The sequence below is a fragment of the Hibiscus syriacus genome, unplaced genomic scaffold (genome assembly GCF_006381635.1).
Source record: "Hibiscus syriacus cultivar Baekdansim isolate YM2019G1 unplaced genomic scaffold, ASM638163v2 tig00110368_pilon, whole genome shotgun sequence".
Classification (NCBI taxonomy): Eukaryota; Viridiplantae; Streptophyta; class Magnoliopsida; order Malvales; family Malvaceae; genus Hibiscus; species Hibiscus syriacus.
In genome coordinates, this window is record NW_024062705.1 from 40,170 (window position 1) to 58,606 (window position 18,437).

Genomic DNA, 18,437 nt, shown 5'->3' on the forward strand with positions numbered 1-18,437 from the left:
GGGATCCCACTGCCCGCAAAGTGATCATCAGCAGGGATGTTATCTTTGTAGAGGATAAACTACAAAGAAAAGAAGACGATGATAGCGCTGAAAAGTCAGAGACTACACAAATACATGTGGAAAATGAGATTGAACAAGGAGATTCTTCTGAAGCAGAACCAGCACATGATGAACAAGAACCAGAGAGTTCTGAAGCTCCAATAACTCGTCAATCAAATCATGTGAGAAGACGTCCCAATTGGCACTCAGATTATGTTATAGAAGGTAATATTGCATACTGCCTTTTAACAGAGGACGGTGAGCCATCAACATACCAGGAGGCAATAAACAGCTCAGATGTTTCACTATGGATGATGGCGATGCAAGAAGAAATTGAAGCCCTTCATAAAATAATACATGGGACCTTGTGCCACTACCACAAGGAAGGAAGCCAATTGGTAACAAATGGGTCTTCAAAATCAAGCGAAATGGTGACGATCAAGTAGAGAGGTATCGTGCAAGACTGGTGGTCAAAGGATATGCTTAAAAAGAAGGTGTTGATTTCAATGAAATATTTTCTCCTGTGGTTCGACTAACAACAGTTCGAGTAGTTTTGGCAATGTGTGCTACATTGAACTTACATCTAGAGCAGCTAGATGTTAAAACATCTTTTCTTCATGGAAATCTTGAAGAAGAGATTTACATGATCCAGCCTGAAGGTTTTGAAGAAAAGAAAAGAAGAACTTGGTTTGCAGGTTGAACAAATCTCTGTACGGTCTAAAGCTGGCGCCGAGGTGTTGGTATAAGAGATTTGATTCCTTCATTATGTGCCTTGGATACAACAGACTTAATGCAGACCCTTGTACTTATTTCAAGAGGTCTGGTAATAACGATTTTGTTATATTGCTGTTGTATGTGGATGACATGTTGGTTGCAGGACCCAACAAAGATCATATTGAAGAATTGAAGGTACAACTGGCTAGGAAATTTGAAATGAAGGACTTGGGATCAACAAACAAGATTCTAGGGATGCAAATTCACCGAGACAAAAGTAATAGGAAGATTTGGCTTTCACAAAATAATTACTTGAAGAATATCATATCACGATTCAGCATGCAAGATTGTAAGCCAATTTCTACCCCTCTTCCTACTAACTTCAAATTATCCTCCAGTATGAGTCCTAGCAGTGAAGAAGAGAGGATGGAGATGTCTCGAGTACCGTATGCATCAGCAGTGGGAAATTTATTGTTCGCTATGATATGCACAAGACCAGACATTGCAGAAGCAGTGGGAGTAGTTAGTCTGTACATGGCGAATCCAGGCAAAAAGCATTGGAATACAGTAAAGAGGATCCTGAGATACATCAAAAGGACCTCAAATGTTGCATTATATTACGTAGGATCAAACTTACTAATCAATGGGTATATAGATTCTGACTATGCAGGGGATTTAGATAAAAACAAATCTCTTACAGGATATGTGTTCAAAGTTGTTGGTGGAGCTGTAAGCTGGGTTTCAAAATTGCAGTCAGTTGTGACTACATCAACAACAGAGGCAGAATATGTAGCAGCTACACAAGCCAGTAAAGAAGCAATTTGGTTGAAGATGCTATTGGAGGAGCTTGGGCACAATCAATAGCATGTTTCTTTGTTTTGTGACAGTCAAAGCGCCTTGCATCTAGCAAGGAATCCAACATTTCATTCAAGAACAAAACACATACGAGTTCAGTACCATTTCATTCGTGAAAGGTGGAAGAAGAGACGGTAGATATGCAGAAGATCTATACCAAAGACAACATAGCAGATTTCATGACGAAAGTAATCAATGCTGATAAATTTACCTGGTGTCGATCCTCTTGTGGCCTGTCAGAGACATAAGCAACATGATGGTACAAGGTAGAAAGAATGGTATGAAGATATGATTATTCCAATCAAATCTTCAAGTGGGAGATTGTAGAAAGTCAAAAAAAAAATAAAAAAAAAATGGAGGCCCCGAAAACTAGGTGCATAATTTTTTATTTTTTTATATGGTCAAATTACAAAATATAGTCACTAAACTTTAGGGTATTTACAAGATTAAGTCCTTAAGATTTAGCTATAAATACTCTATCTCATTTAGCTTCAAAACCATCCCAAAGAATTCTAGCTTTCTTCCAATACTAGAGAGAATTTAGAGAGTTTCTTGAGAGTTGTTTTCTCCTTTTTATCAAGAGAGAATTATCATTGTTTTCTTCTTGGTAGATCGAGAGAGGTTGTAATTCCTATTTTTCTCATAGTGAAATTCTTCTACTGTTGCCTGTGGTTTTTACCCTATATTATTTAGGGGGTTTTCACGTAAATTTTGTGTCTCTTTTATCTTCAATTTTTATTTTCTCAAATTATCAATTGCATTTTTGCTCTATCCGATAGCCATCTTCCGCAACAACAGATAAGTCGGTTCATTTCTCCTATAAATATATACATAGTTAGCCTTGGTATGAATGATTGAGAAGTGAAAAACGAGAGAAATTTAGAGATAGCTTAGCAAAGCTATATTAGAAAGTGAGAATGTAGTTTAGAAAAGCTTTGAGAGTATGTTTGTAAACTAGTAGATGTTAGTGTTTGTGTTTATACTTTTGTATTTCGTATTAATAATATTATACGAATTATAAAGTTGATTGAGTGCTCACTAGCGCTTCCAACAAGTGGTATCAGAGTTTGGTTCAAACTTAGTTTGGGTTTATGCAATAGTAAAGATGACCAATATGATTCAACTATAAATCTCAAGGTTGACAAAAATGTGGTGGCGCATCAGAAAAAAATTCGACGATCTCACCAGTGATTTATGTACGATAAAACCGAAAACAGGAGGAAAAGGATACAATTACTTACAATGAGTTCCTTAAAAAACAACAAGATTGCAGCAACAGGAATAGTGATCACAAACGATTTGAATCGCAAGCCTCCACAAAAACATCTACACCTCTACTTGGTTCACCAGATTGAGAGCAAATATTTTTCACTTTTTCTCAAAAACGATTTTAAGAGAAAAGCGGCTAAAAGATCAAAAAGCGGTTGCTAGACCTTTGCTTATCTTTAATTATACAAGGTACCCTAGCCTTTAGGGTTTTGAAATTCCGAATTAATTAAAATCTTATTTTAGTTCTTCCAAAATCAAATCTTCTTTAATTGTTCCGAATTAAATATTTATTAAAAGAGTTGTAATCAGAATTATATTCTTTTAATGTCCACTTATTTTATTCGGGATAATTAAATTATATGTATATCAAATATACATACATTAACTCTAATTATGTTGTACAATTTAACATTTGTTCATTTCAACCTTAGGATATGACCCTGTAGGTTCTTGTAACATTAGTAATAATTATTAGAACTATTCTAATATTACAAACAATAGGTGACATCCAGCAATATATCATTGTTACCCAAGTTATAAGAAATTATGATATAACATATCATTTTCGTGATTGGCTCTTTTATTGATTACATCCTTTTGTACTTTATATCTAGAATAGGCACAAGTCTTGGAATAGTCACACTTGTATGACCCATCTATTATTTCTTGATATCTAAAATATACTATAATTAATGAATAATTTGTGTATCTCATATTAACTTATTCAAGCATGGCCATACATTTCTAGTTTCACTCAATCAAGTGGCATGTGATATATTTCCTATTATGTAGGAAGGACAAATCATATATTAATCATTCACATCTCACTACATATATCGAGATATGCTCAATATAAGTCTTTATAGTGCAACCAGTTATGGAGCATGTTTAACTGTATAAAAACATATAAAAATATATGTTGAGATATTAATGATCTTAAGTTTGAGGATTATACATATAGTCATCACCATGAGCAATGTTATGACCAACGCATAATAATCCAAGACATATGTTCATAGTAGGTTAATCCAATATGTCGTTCTCTAACAACATATTCATGCATCGATTCTGACATCTCTATGTCAATGACAATTCATTGTCATCAATCAATAACATGTTAGTCTTAAACATATTATTATTGTCTATACCCATAATAATATTCGACTAAGGATATTTAATAATAATCATATTATTATATGAACTTTATTATCTTTCAGTTTATGTTAGAAACAAATATATAACTGAAAATAATAGTGGCAATGCCTTTATTCAATAAAATTGGTAAATAAAATACGTCTATACAATCATCATATGATTGGTCTTTGGGCATACTCTAACAAAATGAATTATGAAAATTGGAACATTCAAATGAAGGCGTTACTCGGGTCTCAAGATTATTGGGATGTCGTCGAGGAAGGTTACGCCGAACCAAAAAATGCAACAGTAAATTAAAAAACTGAGCAGAACTACTAACTAATGATCTGCCTAAACATAGTCTATAATCTCCAAGTAACTTACCAAGTTCCATGCATTCTATTAAATATTCAAATAAATAGAATCTTAAAAGAAGCTCACTTAACTTGCTCTACAAGAACAAGCATTCAGTCCTGTAAATTAAATCCATGTGTTTTTAATTAAACGCGTGTAACTATATGAATGAATCTTCACATGTATTTACATATGACCAAACCTCTTTATGTTCCTTAAATCATTGTTAACAACTGATGCCAAATGGTTCAAACCAAATCACCGTATCGATTTGTTTCAACTGGAATTCTGCATCAGTAACGTCATAGTTTGCACTTCTGTATGGTATCAAGCTTTATTGATATTGTTGTTTACGTGTAATATTTAAGATTTCATGCCTTATTGAAGGTGGTATGGATCTTGCTCTTTTGCTTCCATGACTATACTAACTAAGCGATTGAGATTGAGCAGCTACGGAAGACCATGTCATCTATTCCCTATCAACTCGACACCAAGACATTGATTATTGAGCCATTTACTGCAGAAATTAGGTTGATACTGAAAAGGAGAATTGAAAGGCAAAGGACAGTGGATTCTTACAACTGATTTTCCCTATCAATTCAATGCCCAAAGGTTTTAGTTTGTTTCAAGAAACAACATGAATCCATAGGACTTTGAAAATCCCAATGCTTAATCAATCAACTAAATCAAAACTTAATCTCAATAGAACAATTACATTAACAACATGAAGGGATCTATGATAAAACAATATCAAAATTAGTGACTTTTGACGAGTTAATACAAATGGTCATCAATTTCACCTGTCGCACGCCTTCGATTAAAACTCCATGATCAGGAAAATGAAGACAGAAGGGAAAAAATTATAAAGCGGCGAGCGTGGATCAAACACCCGACCATCAGCTCTTCAGTCTGATGCTCTCACAACTGAACTATCCCCGCAGTTGATTTATGTAATCAAATAATAATTTTATACGTTAATAATTTTGAAATGTCTACACTCCATAAACAGGCTGAAGTAAGAGAAATAGCAATTATCAATTTATCAGCGAAAGGTGATTGGAGATCTCACGTCTAAATATTTATACACATTTATTATATATGCCAGGATTTGTAAGAAAGAAATTTGGAAGAGGTGATAAATCGTTTTAACCATTCAAAGGAATTTGGAAGAAAGAATTGTTGAATTCAGCAAAATGAAGAGTTTTGTGTGATAAATCCACTCAAACAGTGTCCTAAAATCATGAAGAAAGTTAAGAGGGTGAACTTCATGAAAATAAATTCGTTTGGTTGAGAATTCAATGAAAAGATTTGAAGACAGCTTTGAGAAATGGAAAGATGAAACAAAACAGATGGAATGGATTGATAGGTGCTTCTATATCCCTTTGGTTGACAGATCAACAAAGGCAATCAGCCCTCGAAGATCAAGATTTTTACCAAACCGGAGGGTTAAGAAGTGAATGATAGTGAGTAGACCATAAGTCATCCATTCTCGGGACCAAGACATTGCTTATTCAGCCATTTACTGCAGAAATTATGTTTATACTGAAAAGGAGAATTGAAAGGCAGAGGGCAGTGGGATTCTTACAACTCATTTTCCCTATCAATTCAATGTTTCACCGAGTTGATTTTTCAATGGCCAAAGGTGTTAGTTTGAGATGAAATCTAGCAAGCACTAGTTTGCTTGCCTTGTCCAATTCAAGGAAACAACATGAACCCATAGGACTCTGAAAATCCCAATGCTTTAATCAACTAAGTCAAAACATAACCTCAATAGAACAATTGCTTGTCATCTGCATCAACAACAAGAAGGGTTCTATGGACAAAACAACATCAAACACAAATACAAACAAGTCTAACGTATGTTTTTATGTTTCTCAATCTCGAAAGGACTCTCTACTTGATCTGAAAGAGTAGCCGGGCCAGTGTCTAATGTATGTTTTTATCTCCCATTACACATATCTGACATACAACAAAAGGTCATCAATTTTACCAGTCACGCCTTCGATTATACCAATCAAAACTCCATGATCAGGAAAAATGATGATACATTGCGGTGAACGTGGATCAAACACGTGACCTTCAGTCTGACGCACTAACAAGTCCCAACTGAGCTATCCCCACAGTTGTCCCGAGTTATCAACATTTGCTTGAGGACATTATGTACACACAGATTATATGTGGCAGGATTTCACAGCTCGTGAATTTTCAAAGAGACTAACTCCTGACGGTTTATCTCTGTTTATTTTAATTTTTCTTTTCCCAATTGCTTCATGCAAGTTTTAGTTCAAATTTTCTTTTTACCTTAATGGTAAAATATTATTATCACAGACAACATAACCATAATACTATACTTTTATTGATGTTCAGCTTAAGAACACAACTCACTTTCCATTTCAATTAAGAATGTCAATAACACATATTACAACACAAGCAGGTCATAAACATTTTGGATGTTTAAACTTCTCTGCTGCATCTCAGTGTTGCCTTGTTATGAAACCATTTGATAAGTCCCGGAAGAGCAATATCTGGATCTTCATATTTCATAAGCTCTCCTGCAACCTCAGCTGGTGTTGCTTCAATCTTGTCTAACCAACCTTTGATTTCATCAAAAAATTGATGGTCTTGGATTCCCAAATAGTTAGAAGCCAGTGTTTTGAAACCACTAAATGTGCAATAAGACATGTGAAGATGCATATCCATGCGTCCAGGTCTTAGCAGCACTGGATCAATACGGTCCTTGTGATTGGTTGTGAACACTATTATCCTCTCATCCCCACAACTTGACCACAATCCATCAATGAAGTTCAGCAGACCAGATAAAGTAACCTGCAAAGGCACCAACTATTGAGTAAAAAATCAATTCCGATTTCCCTAAAAAAGGGGTCCTGGTCAAGCGTGATAAAGTCACGAATAACAGGAACTCAACTCGAATATTACGTTAATTGAATTTGAAAAGCTGGAACTACTCGAACTTAAGCTTAACTAAACAATAGATTAAGGCCTTAAGGGGGGTTTTCATTATTGATGCATACCTTTTCATCTTCAGCAGAATCTAGTGATGTATCAATGTCTTCAATGACTATTATAGATCGATTACCTGTACCGATCAACAATCTTCTCAAATCCGAATCGCATTGAACTTCCTTTATATCCAAATCATAAACATCAAACCTCAGATAATTAGCCATGGCAGCAACCAAGCTCGACTTCCCTGTACCAGGTGGTCCATATAGCAAATACCCACGTTTCCAAGCCTTCCCTACTCTCCTATAAAACTCTCGTCTTCTCGTAAACCTATCAAGATCTTCAATCAGTGCAGTCTTCATCGTCGGATCCATTGCCATTGTCTCGAAGCTTGCTGGATGATCAAGATTGATGGAACCCCAATAATCTATACCCTGATACTCAACCGTATGAAGCTTCAATGTCTTCTTCTTTTCTTTAATCTCTTTTGCCTTTTGAAGAACGTAAGGTAAGTATGAACTCAAAACCATTTCTCTGTTTCTCTTTTGAAAGCTCAGCTCGAAGTAGCATATGTCCACCTTCAAGATCCCATCTTTTGTGTTGTTTTTGATTGACCCATGAATCCTTGAAGAAGACAACAACACCCACTTCATCTTCACGCCTTTGAAAACATCGAGCAGTTCTTGATTCTTGTCGGTGATCACTTGCAGTCCGCTCTCTTTTTCGGGCTTGTTAACTTTGATCCTCCGCGTCGAAGATGAAAGCTTTTCGCCCAAGTAAAGATTGGCGGCGTGGAAGATTTGATTGGCCGTGAGACCGTCGGATTCTTCGATGACAACCGTGAGCTGAGAAGATAAAGAGGACGGAATCTTTTGAAGATGTAAAAAGAAACTATCTTTGATGGTTTCTGGGATGAGATCACCGGCGATGGTTCGTAAGAGAATGGCTGAAGCGGTGAGGGAGGCAGTTGCTGAGAGAATGGCTTCGTACGAAGGCATTGTTTTGGCTGAGAGCCACATTTCTTGTTTTCTGTAGAAGAATCTATTTTCGGGGGTTTTAGAGAGGCTTTATGGTCTAATTCTCTGGACGCACACCAACTTCCGGGTCGAACAAGAAAATCCAGCATCTTAAATGAAGCCCGCTATTTCACAAGGAAGTAGTTTCCTTAGCCCATAGTAGTTTACTTTCACCATCTTTACAAATTGGTGTGTTTTATTGCTTACTGAAGTAATATTTGTTGTACCTTACCTATACTGTTATTTGAATTTAACTCACTGAAAGAAAAATTTTTATTATGATTTATTAAAATCATTTGATAAGTTTAACAGTATTTTTAAGTAAATAAATATATTTAAGAATGATAACAAGAGTATAAACAAAAACTTGTCTAAAGTTTAAAATTATGACTTCTTTTCTATTTAATTGTTATAAGTTCTGAATGTTTAAAGTTTTATTTTTTTTCTTATTTTAAGTTTTATCATCACTTCTCTTTTTAAAAATATTCAATAAATATTTATAAAATAATAAACACTTAAAATAAGAACATATAATTTCACCATCTCAACATAATCGATCGGTCTCCTCCGTCATCCTAGTTTTCTCAGTGTTTCAAAGGAATAGAGCTTTTCTTTTATTAGTCTAAGGATAATTGCAATATAATATCTCTTTGAAAGTCTCTCGATCTATTTAACAACAAATGCTCAAACACTCTTGATATATGATATGCTTGAATTTAAATTTTTTAAGGATAATAACTATCTTTTTAATCACTAAAGTAACTTAGTTCGTAAAAAGATAAAATTAATCACTTGCAAACAAATAAAATTTATCACTTGCAACCTTTACAATAATTCAAAGATCAAGAGGGTCGAATATTAAAGTTACATTATACAAGATATAAATACCAATTAAATAGAAAATAAGTCATAATTTTAAGTCACGTACAAATAAGGACCTTATTGCAACAAAAAAAATATAAGGATATTATTGTTTCTATATGAAGACGAAAAGGTAAATGGAAATAATAATGGGATCTTTTTTTTTTTGTCATCTCAGTTTTAAGATTTTCCCTTGATTAATTTAGATCGACTCGTATTGTACACTTTATTTGGGTGGGTGAGTTTCCTAAAAGGAATTTTTTATATACAAAAAAACTCAAATTTGAGATCTTACTTAAGCGATATCAAAATGTTTATCACTTGAACTAACTCATATTGGTAATTGTCGGAACCGTCTTTCGGTTGGACCCATAATTGGGCTTCGACTTGGATTAAATGATTAGGAGTCGCCACCGACCATTTTAAAATGAATTTAGGTGGGTCGGACACCATCTTACCTGATCTGCGTTGTACCATAAACGTGTCAGGTTCGGGAGTCAGTTACGGTCAAGGAAGGATTAGCACCCTTGACCCGTCCTTTAACCAGATTCTAATTACTTACCTTTGAATGGTTTGGACGAAGACCTTAAAAAAGATAGAAGCTTTAGAGGAAATAAATAAATAAATAGAAGGAAAAAAAAAGAGAAGAAATATTAAAATAAAATAACAATAGATAAAAAAAATAAAGACAAATCAAAGGAAAAATAAAACAAATAAAATAGACAAATAAAAATAAAAATATTAAATAAACCGAAAAATATATATATAATGAAACATAATAATAATAATAAGAGTTACCATAGTAACAATAATAAATATAAACATAAAAAGAAATAAAAAACATATATACGAAATTAAAAGAAAAAAAAAGAAAAAATAAATAAAAAAGACCAACCTGGAAGAAAACGAAATTGAGGTATAAAATTAAAAGAGAAATCAAGAATAAATTCAAATTAATGAGCAAAAAATAATGCTTATAAAACATGAGGGACCTAAATCACAATTAGCCCCAGAAAGGTGAGATGCGCGTGTGAGCTTACAAAAAGGCAAGGACTAAACTTGATATTATCCCTGAAACTTTGAAAATACGCGGTAACTAGGGCTCAAAACGGCGTCGTTTCGATCTCTCTATTTAAGGCCAAAATGTGGTCTTCCTTCCCTTATTCCCCTTCATTTCTCTATTTTCGTCTCTCTCTCTCTAAATATGAGAGGATAACAATCCTCTCGCCTCTCTCTACCGACGAGAGTCTGACCACCACTCTGGTGGCCACCCACCGCGCCAACCGCCACCAGCGGCTGCCGTTCAAACCTAAATAACACCCGAAACACTCACCCTCGAGATCCCGATTCTAGCCCCGAAATACCGAGATAACACCTAGATCGGAGCAGATCTAGCCGTGAAGTTATTGTCCCTTACCCTTTTTCTGACGATTCCTTCTCTTTCGAGAACTTCTCCGGTTTAGTTTTCACTTATTTTGCTTGATTTTTGATGTGGGGCTTCGGCCTTTTGTGTATGTGTTTGATGATGTTCTTTTTTGTGTTGTTGGCTACTGTTTTTGTGGCACCGTTTATGGATCTGGCTGTTTTTTGTTGGTTTTCTGTGTTCTGATTTTTGTTTTGTTCTCGATGATAATGTTTTGTGTGGTTTCTCTCGTCCGGTTGTGGTGGTTGTTGTTTTTGGTCTCCTCCGTGAGTACTGTCGTGGGTTCTGTGTGTTCTTCCTCCCTATGCGGCGTATGTGACATGTTGACCCATCTGCTAGGGTTTCACAAACCCTCACTTGTATTGGGCTGGTTCAGGCCCAATCATTTGGACTTTGCTGGACCAAACGATGGACCTAGAAAACAAAAACAAAAAATAATAATAAAATAAATAAATGAAAACAGGTGAATAAAAATAATGAATAAAAATAAATAATAAATAAAAACTATATAACATATACTAAAAAAATTGTTTTAAAACTATATATAATATACATTTCAAAAATATTTTTTTAAAATCATATATTATAAAATTTTAAAAAATGTTTTTAAACTATATGTTATATAGTTTTCAAAAATGTTTTAAAACTATATTATATGTTTTTAAAAATGTTTTTTCAAAAATTATATATTATATATTATATATATTTTCAAAAATGTTTTAAAAATTATATATTATATAATTTTTAAAAATGTTTTAAAAACTATATAATATATATTTTTCAAAAATGTTTTGAAAACTATATATTATATACGTATTTTCAAAAACCATTTGCAAACTATATATGTATATATATATATAAAATGTGGACGAAAATTAGTGTCTACAACTGCCTCTCTTTGTCCTTTTTCGTGGAACGAAAATAGGACAAAGATAAAAAGACACAAATTTTCATTCGGTGGAGTTGAAGAATAATTCCATGTCGAATTGGATGACCCCTCCGTCGCGAAGTCGAGTCCATCTTAAAATGATATGGAGTTGAAGTCACAGTTCGGAATTTGAATCAGAATATGACTTCTTATTGCCAAATTGTAGACCACTTTAGTCTTCTTTTCGGTTTAAAGACCTTGGATCGGAATCGAACTCAGAAATCTTCGTTGATAGATAGCTTTTCTTGACTTAAGCTATGCTGCTTAAAAACGGTTCCTTATCACTAAGGCACGACTAACCCAGGTCTTCTTCACGACTTGAAAACCTCGACTGCGACCGGACAGTAGTGCGATTGATGTGTCATCGAGCTGAGTGGAATCGAACTCGACAATTTTATTGATAGATAGCCCTTCTTGCCTTGGGCTATGTTGTAAATGATGTGCCTTGGAGTTGAGTGTAGTCGAACTCGGAGGTCTTTGGTTGGTAGATAACCCTTCTCGACTTAAGTTATGCTGCAAATGATGTGCCCTCGAAGCTGAGTGTAATCGAACTCAAGAGTCTTTGGCAGATAGCCCTTATCGACTTAAGCTATGCTACAAATGATGTGCCTTGGAGCTGAGCGTAGTCGAACTCAACGGTCTTTGGTTGGCAGATAACCCTTCTCGACTTATGTTATGCTGCAAATGATGTGCCCTCGAAGCTGAGTGTAATCGAACTCGAGAGTCTTTGGCAGATAGCTCTTCTAGACTTAAGCTATACTGCAAATGATGTGCCTTGGAGCTGAGCGTAGTTGAACTCAAAGGTATTTGGTTACAGATAACCCTTCTAGCCCTGAGTTATGCTGTAAATGATATGCCCTCGAAGCTGAGTGTAATCAAACTTGGGGGTCATTGGCAGATAGCCCTTCTCAACTTAAGCTATGCTGCAAATGATGTTCCTTGGACCTGAGTGTAGTCGAACTCGAAGGTCTTTTGGTGACAGATAACCCATCTAGCCTTGAGTTATACTGTAAATGATGTGCCCTCGAAGCTGAGTGTAATCAAACTCGAGGGTCTTTGACAGATAGCACTTCTCGACTTAAGTTATGCTGCAAATGACGTGCCTTGGAACTGAGCGTAGTCTAACTCAAAGGTCTTTGGTTACATATAACCCTTCTAGCCCTGAGCTGTGCTATAAATGATATGCCCTCGAAGTTGAGTGTAATCGAACTCGGGGGTCTTTGGCAGATATCCCTTCTCGATTTAAGCTATGCTACAAATGATGTGACTTGGAGCTGAGCGTAGTCGAACTCGAAGGTCTTTTGGTGACAGATAACCCTTCTAGCCTTGAGTTATATTGTAAATGATGTGCCCTCGAAGCTGAGTGTAATCAAACTCGAGGGTCTTTAGCAGATAGCCCTTCTTGACTTAAGCTATTGTTCGCGTGTTGTGACTACTATAAATTATACGCAAATAATATGCAAGTATACACAATCGCTCAAGTAATATAATGATGAGTGAGTATCGTCTCCACAGGAATTGGGTGAAATTACAAAAGTCTAACCAAAGCAATGCACTATTCTATCTAAGTATAGTTAGTCTTGATATATACAAATGTCACGACAATGTAAATGTGTATGCTGGTGGATATGGAGTGATGGTTTGATGGTGTAGCAAATGGAAATACAATGGCAATGATGGATGTTTAATGTTGAGTATGGTGAAATGTCAAGGCAATGAAAAATGGTAAAAATAATAAATAAAAAGAAAATAGAATGTAAAGAAAATAATCCTCATGTGACAAGCTTCCAAGAGAATGAATGGTAGGGATTGATCTAAAGTTGCTAAACTTATTTCTCAAGTATATTTAAGCTACCTGGTCTTTACTTACTCGACAGAGCTTTCCTAAAGTGTTCAAAAGAACCTAACAGAATAGGATGCCAAGGCATCTGCTCTCACTCAACGATATTAGCCAGCCTACCCTATTGATAAAGACACCCTTTTTAGTCGTTGAAATCCTATCCTAGTCTCTTCCGAGATCTAAGGGATTAAGTTATAATATTCCTAGGCCGGTTCAAAGCCCCTTGAAAATACTATAACCCATTGCTTATGAGGATCTTATCTTGCGTTTCTTCCGAATACTTACAAGTATTTTTAATCTAGGATTCTTCCGAATACCTAACCATCATCTAAGAAATTGACATTTCCATGCCTCTTACAAGCCTAGATGGTGAAGCATTCATAAGCAAAGAAAATAAAGAACCAAAATAAACTTAAATACACCATTAAAAATAAAGTTCAAACAACCATTAAATCAACCACCACCAAATAAGTTAGTTCATGGTGGGGTTCAAAATATCTAAACACAAAGTCGTGAAAATATTTGTTCCAACAACCCACAAATAAATATAAAATAGTAGCAAAAAGGGAAGTTGAGAAAAAGCCTTCGATGCGCCACTGGAGGTCTCCTCTCGACCATCGTGAACCACCTAGCTCGCTAGCTCATTTCGGCGCCTAGCTTGCCACTCCATGGAGCTTTATCAATGGAGGAAAATCCTAAGGAAGAAGAAAAGAAAAAGAAAATAAAAATCTGATTTTTGCTATAGTATGCGTGTGCGTGAATCCTCTCTTCCTCTCTCCCATGCATTGTCATATATAATAAAAAAATATCTAGGGGTAATGATGATATTGTTGGGTGCAAAATACCCCTCATACCCCTAGAATCACATGTTGAGCGTGAATCTTATCCTCCAAGTGGCAGTGGTCCTCTGGCGGCTCTGGCAGGTGGTTACAACAGTACTTCACGTGCAGAGACAGTTGTCTAGTGCCAACTGTCCTTATGCAGAAATATATTTTTTTTGTCTTTTTCTGCGCCAGAAATGCCGAGGCATTTCATTATGCATTAGCAACGTGTGATGTCGCGGCATTGCTTCCCAAAGAATCCTTTTTCTTTCTATTCCCTGCACACCACAAACAAACTGCACCTTTCCCTCAAGCAACACCATTAAGAAATAAAATAACACTACTACCACAAATGCAACTATATGCAACTACATGATCCTAAAATACCTAAAATGAGCTTTTAAAGAAACAATAACTTAAGTGAAAAAGGCCTTAAAAGTAGCCTTTTAAGGAAGTTATCACACCCCCAAACTTAAGTTATTGCTTGTCCTCAAGCAATAGATAGCAGTTACATAAGTAAAATGTCATGGCAATGTTCTACAGTAAGACAGTAGGATAAAATTGAATTTCAACCCTCAGAAAAAAATAGGCTTCAACATATTGAATTTCAACCCTCAGAAAAAAAAATAGGCTTCAACATGCTAGAATTATCAAGAATTCAAGTACTTTTCCCTAGGTTAAGATCCTTTGTGGTAGTGTGTGTGCGTGATTGTATCCAATCTATACTTAACAAACCTAGACAATTTCTAATATAGTCCTCTAGTTTTGCCAAGGCATTTACTTATTCATTAAGCACATTTTTACTCTTTTTTTTAATTACTTGTTGTTATGAAGGGAGTCAGCTCATTACACATACTCTCCCACACTCTAGATAAAAGGGAGCATACCTTCCACCCCCAAGCTAGTTACGTAGAGTCATCCCGTGACTACTTTCATTCACTCATATGCACAAGGCTGCCATTTATTTAAGAAAGTTCCAGGCAATGCCACGGCAAAGAGGAGTGTATGCCTAAGCATTTATTCACACTTTCATTTCCAAGGGAGTTGTTTTTGATTTTTTCTTTTAAGCAGAAAACTATATTTCAATGCCAAAACTAACTAGAGTTATTTCATAAAAAAATTTCTAAATTTTCTAAGTATAAAAAGCATACAAATCGTGTAACATTTTCACAAAGCATCAAGCCCTAGAGTGAGTTCTATCATTCTCAACAGTCATTTACATTCAGAATCTAGCCTAACAAAAATCATCATCATCGGGTATCCTAAAAACATTCTATCTAACTATCCTACCATTTACTGATTCCATGGCATAATACTACGCTAATGCTATCATGCATATGACCTACCAAGAACAATACCTCCCCCAAACTTAAGGGAAGCATTGTCCTCAATGCTTATACTAAACTAAATATAAACTAAATGCCATGCAATGAAATGCAACTAAATTATAATGAATGCAAAGGAGGTACCTCAATGTTTGCGTGGTGGTGGTGTCTTGGAGGTGCTAGCAGCTCCTTGCTTGGTGCACTTGCGTATTGGTGTTGGGCTGGGCTTGGAAGAAGTTGAGTAATGACGTGCAATATGTCCAGCCGTGGTCTTGGTGCGTCGACCACTACGTGGTGCAGGAGAAGGATTGGGTGCTTGGACAGGGCTGGGTGTTTCTTCGACAGGGACAATGGGTGGATATTCAGGAGTTTCAGAATGGTGCGGAGCAGGAATTGGATCATCTGCAGGAGGATCAGTTGTATCTTGTTCGGTATCTGGAGATGCCTCGACATTAAATACCGGTAGAATTTCGTCTGGGAAGCCAGGGAAATTCCGTTGACCGTAGGGAATAATTTCTTGAAACATTGATTCCACCACAGCATCTCTATGCTTTACGTATCCAAAGAAGTTATGGATATCACCATGTAAAGCATGCATGTGTGTCTGAGTCTGTATCACAGCGTCCTCGAGAGCAATTAGCCTTGCCTCGGCATTTGATTGTGTAGTACCTGCAGATTGCTCATGAGCAGATTCTTTAGATTTAGGATTTTCAAGTCCTAATAGCAGTGGGAGTCTGGCTCTAGTAATGCCCGATAATCCAGGTAAAATTTCATCAAAAACATTTTCCTCAACCTTTTTCTTACGACATAAGGCAGTAATTAAGTTAGGAAACACTAAAGCACTTGCCATTTTACTTAAGCAGTCATGAACTTGCTGAACAATAATACGCCCAACATCAATAGGACGGGACACCATTATCGAATGTAAAAGCAGTAAGCGTGAAAGTGATACCGTAGTGTTGTGGGAAGTGGGCATGTGTTTATGCTTAAGGAAGTGATTCCATAACTTGGCGCACGGTTGAAGACGTTCTCGGTTGACCAAGTATCGACTCGTTTGATGCCCATTCCACTCAGTGTTTTCGAAATAAAGGTCCTCCAAGACCCCATCGTATGTGGTGCTATCAGCCTCCTCTTCGAACGTGGCATGCCCGTCTACTACATCCTGTAAATGAAAATATCGGTTAATCGCAGTGGGTGTAAAACGGATTTGCTTACCTCGGACGAAGATACAGTGTTGGTTGGGCTTGGAAATATTCGCGTAGAACTCCTTAACCACCGAGGCATTTACCGAACCAGGATGTCAGACGAATTTACTCCACTTGAGCGGTGTCACGATGTCCATAACATCGGGTCCAAAACCACCATCGGTTTCTTCAGTAAAAATAAATCCTAACTCAAAAAAGAGTTTTTGATTCTTGAAGTTTTAGAACCGAGCCCTGGCCTTGTGATCTTCAAACTGTTGCCAAGCGGTAGTGTCGGTTGGAGCCGTTCTTGAACGCACCATTTTCGTGTGTGTATGAAGCAAGAAAAATGATAAAGGAAGAAACTTTTGAAAGCTTTAAAAACTTGGATGTATTTTGTCTATGGAGAGAATAAGAGAAGGAGATGAATAAAAGAAAGAGAAAAAATAAAAGTTAAAATGAAAGAGAAAAATTAATAAAGAAAGAGAAAAGAAAAAGTTAAAAATTTAAGAGAGAAAAGGTGTGATAGGACAGTTAAGAGAGTATTGAGTGGGTGGAGGGGGTTATGAGTGTATGGGGAAGGAAAAAAACTGCCAAAAGGTAATTATGGCGATAGGACAAGTCTGTGGAAAAAGAAAAAGAAATGTCAGAAATTAAATTAAATAAAAAGAACCAAATCAAAAGAATATCTCTCCAATTAATGCATTTTCCTTTCCTCCCTTTGGTAACTACTCCTTGCACGGTTTGCAGCACTGTGGTCCCTACAAATCATATCAAAAATTAATTACAAAATGAAATAAAAATAAAAATAAAGAAAAACTTAAATTTTAAATTTTTATTTATTGCCAAACACAAATTCCATGTCGTGGCATCGAATTTTGGTTCTCCTCTAGGCACACTTCAGTATTGTGCAGACGTAACACGTCCTTATTGTGTGGTGGTGGAACTCCATTATAGGCTTTCAGACGCTGGCCATTGACCTTGAAGATCATCCCATTGTCTATTCTCTTGATGTCAACAGCTCCATGGAGATAGACATAATGCACCTCAAATGGTCCTGACCATCGAGATTTGAGTTTCCCAGGAAAGAGTTTGAGTCTGGAGTTGTAAAGCAAGACTTGTTGCCCCTCATGAAAATGTTGTGGCATCAGTTTCTGGTCATGCCACTTCTTGGTTTTCTCGTTGTATATCCGAGCATTCTTATATGCTTGTGCTCTAAACTCTTCCATTTCGTTAAGTTCAAGTAATCTCTTCTCCCCAACTAGTTGAGCATCGAAATTCAATCGCTTGATGACCCAATAAGCTTTGTGTTCAAGCTCAACCGGGAGATGAAAAGCTTTACCATACACCAACTTAAAGGGTGAAATCCCCAAAGGAGTCTTGAATACAGTTCTGTACGCCCAAAGTGCTTCATCCAACTTTGGTGACCAATCCTTATGCCTTGGGTTCACCACTTTCTCTAAAATCTGCTTGATCTCTCGATTAGATATCTCTGCTTGGCCATTTGTCTGCGGATGATATGTCGTGGCAATCTTATGTCGAACTCCATATCTCTTCAATGCCTTGGCAATCAACTTGTTATCAAAGTGGGTTCCCTCATCACTAATGATAGCAAGAGGTACTCCAAACCGAGTGAAAATATAATTGTGCAAAAACTTGAGTACGGTTTTGGAGTCATTCCTTGATGTTGCTATTGCTTCCACCCATTTTGAC

At 36.1% G+C, this 18,437-nt stretch overlaps 1 protein-coding gene across 2 annotated transcripts; it reads right to left on the reverse strand.

Annotated features, from left to right (window-relative positions):
* Positions 1 to 6,770: 6,770 nt before the first annotated feature.
* LOC120121283 (AAA-ATPase At3g50940-like) lies at positions 6,771 to 8,360 on the reverse strand. 2 transcript variants are annotated; one of them, XM_039140676.1, is made up of 2 exons: positions 7,398 to 8,360; positions 6,771 to 7,191 (listed from the first exon to the last, which is right to left on the reverse strand). In XM_039140676.1, exons 1-2 carry the CDS (start codon positions 8,346 to 8,348, stop codon positions 6,820 to 6,822), a joined length of 1,323 nt encoding a protein of 440 aa, XP_038996607.1. In that variant the 5' UTR covers positions 8,349 to 8,360; the 3' UTR covers positions 6,771 to 6,819. The 2 variants fall into 2 exon arrangements, with proteins under 2 accessions (XP_038996607.1, XP_038996606.1); XM_039140675.1 differs by having other exon boundaries at positions 6,771 to 7,194; positions 7,395 to 8,360.
* Positions 8,361 to 18,437: the final 10,077 nt, after the last annotated feature.

Coding starts and splice junctions, on each gene's coding strand:
- LOC120121283 (XM_039140675.1), bottom strand. CDS start 8,348: ATGTGGCTCTCAGCCAAAACAATGCCTTCGTACGAAGCCATTCTCTCA. Junction 7,195..7,394: donor CTGCTGAAGATGAAAAGGTA/TGCATCAATAAT, acceptor TTGGTGCCTTTG/CAGGTTACTTTATCTGGTCT.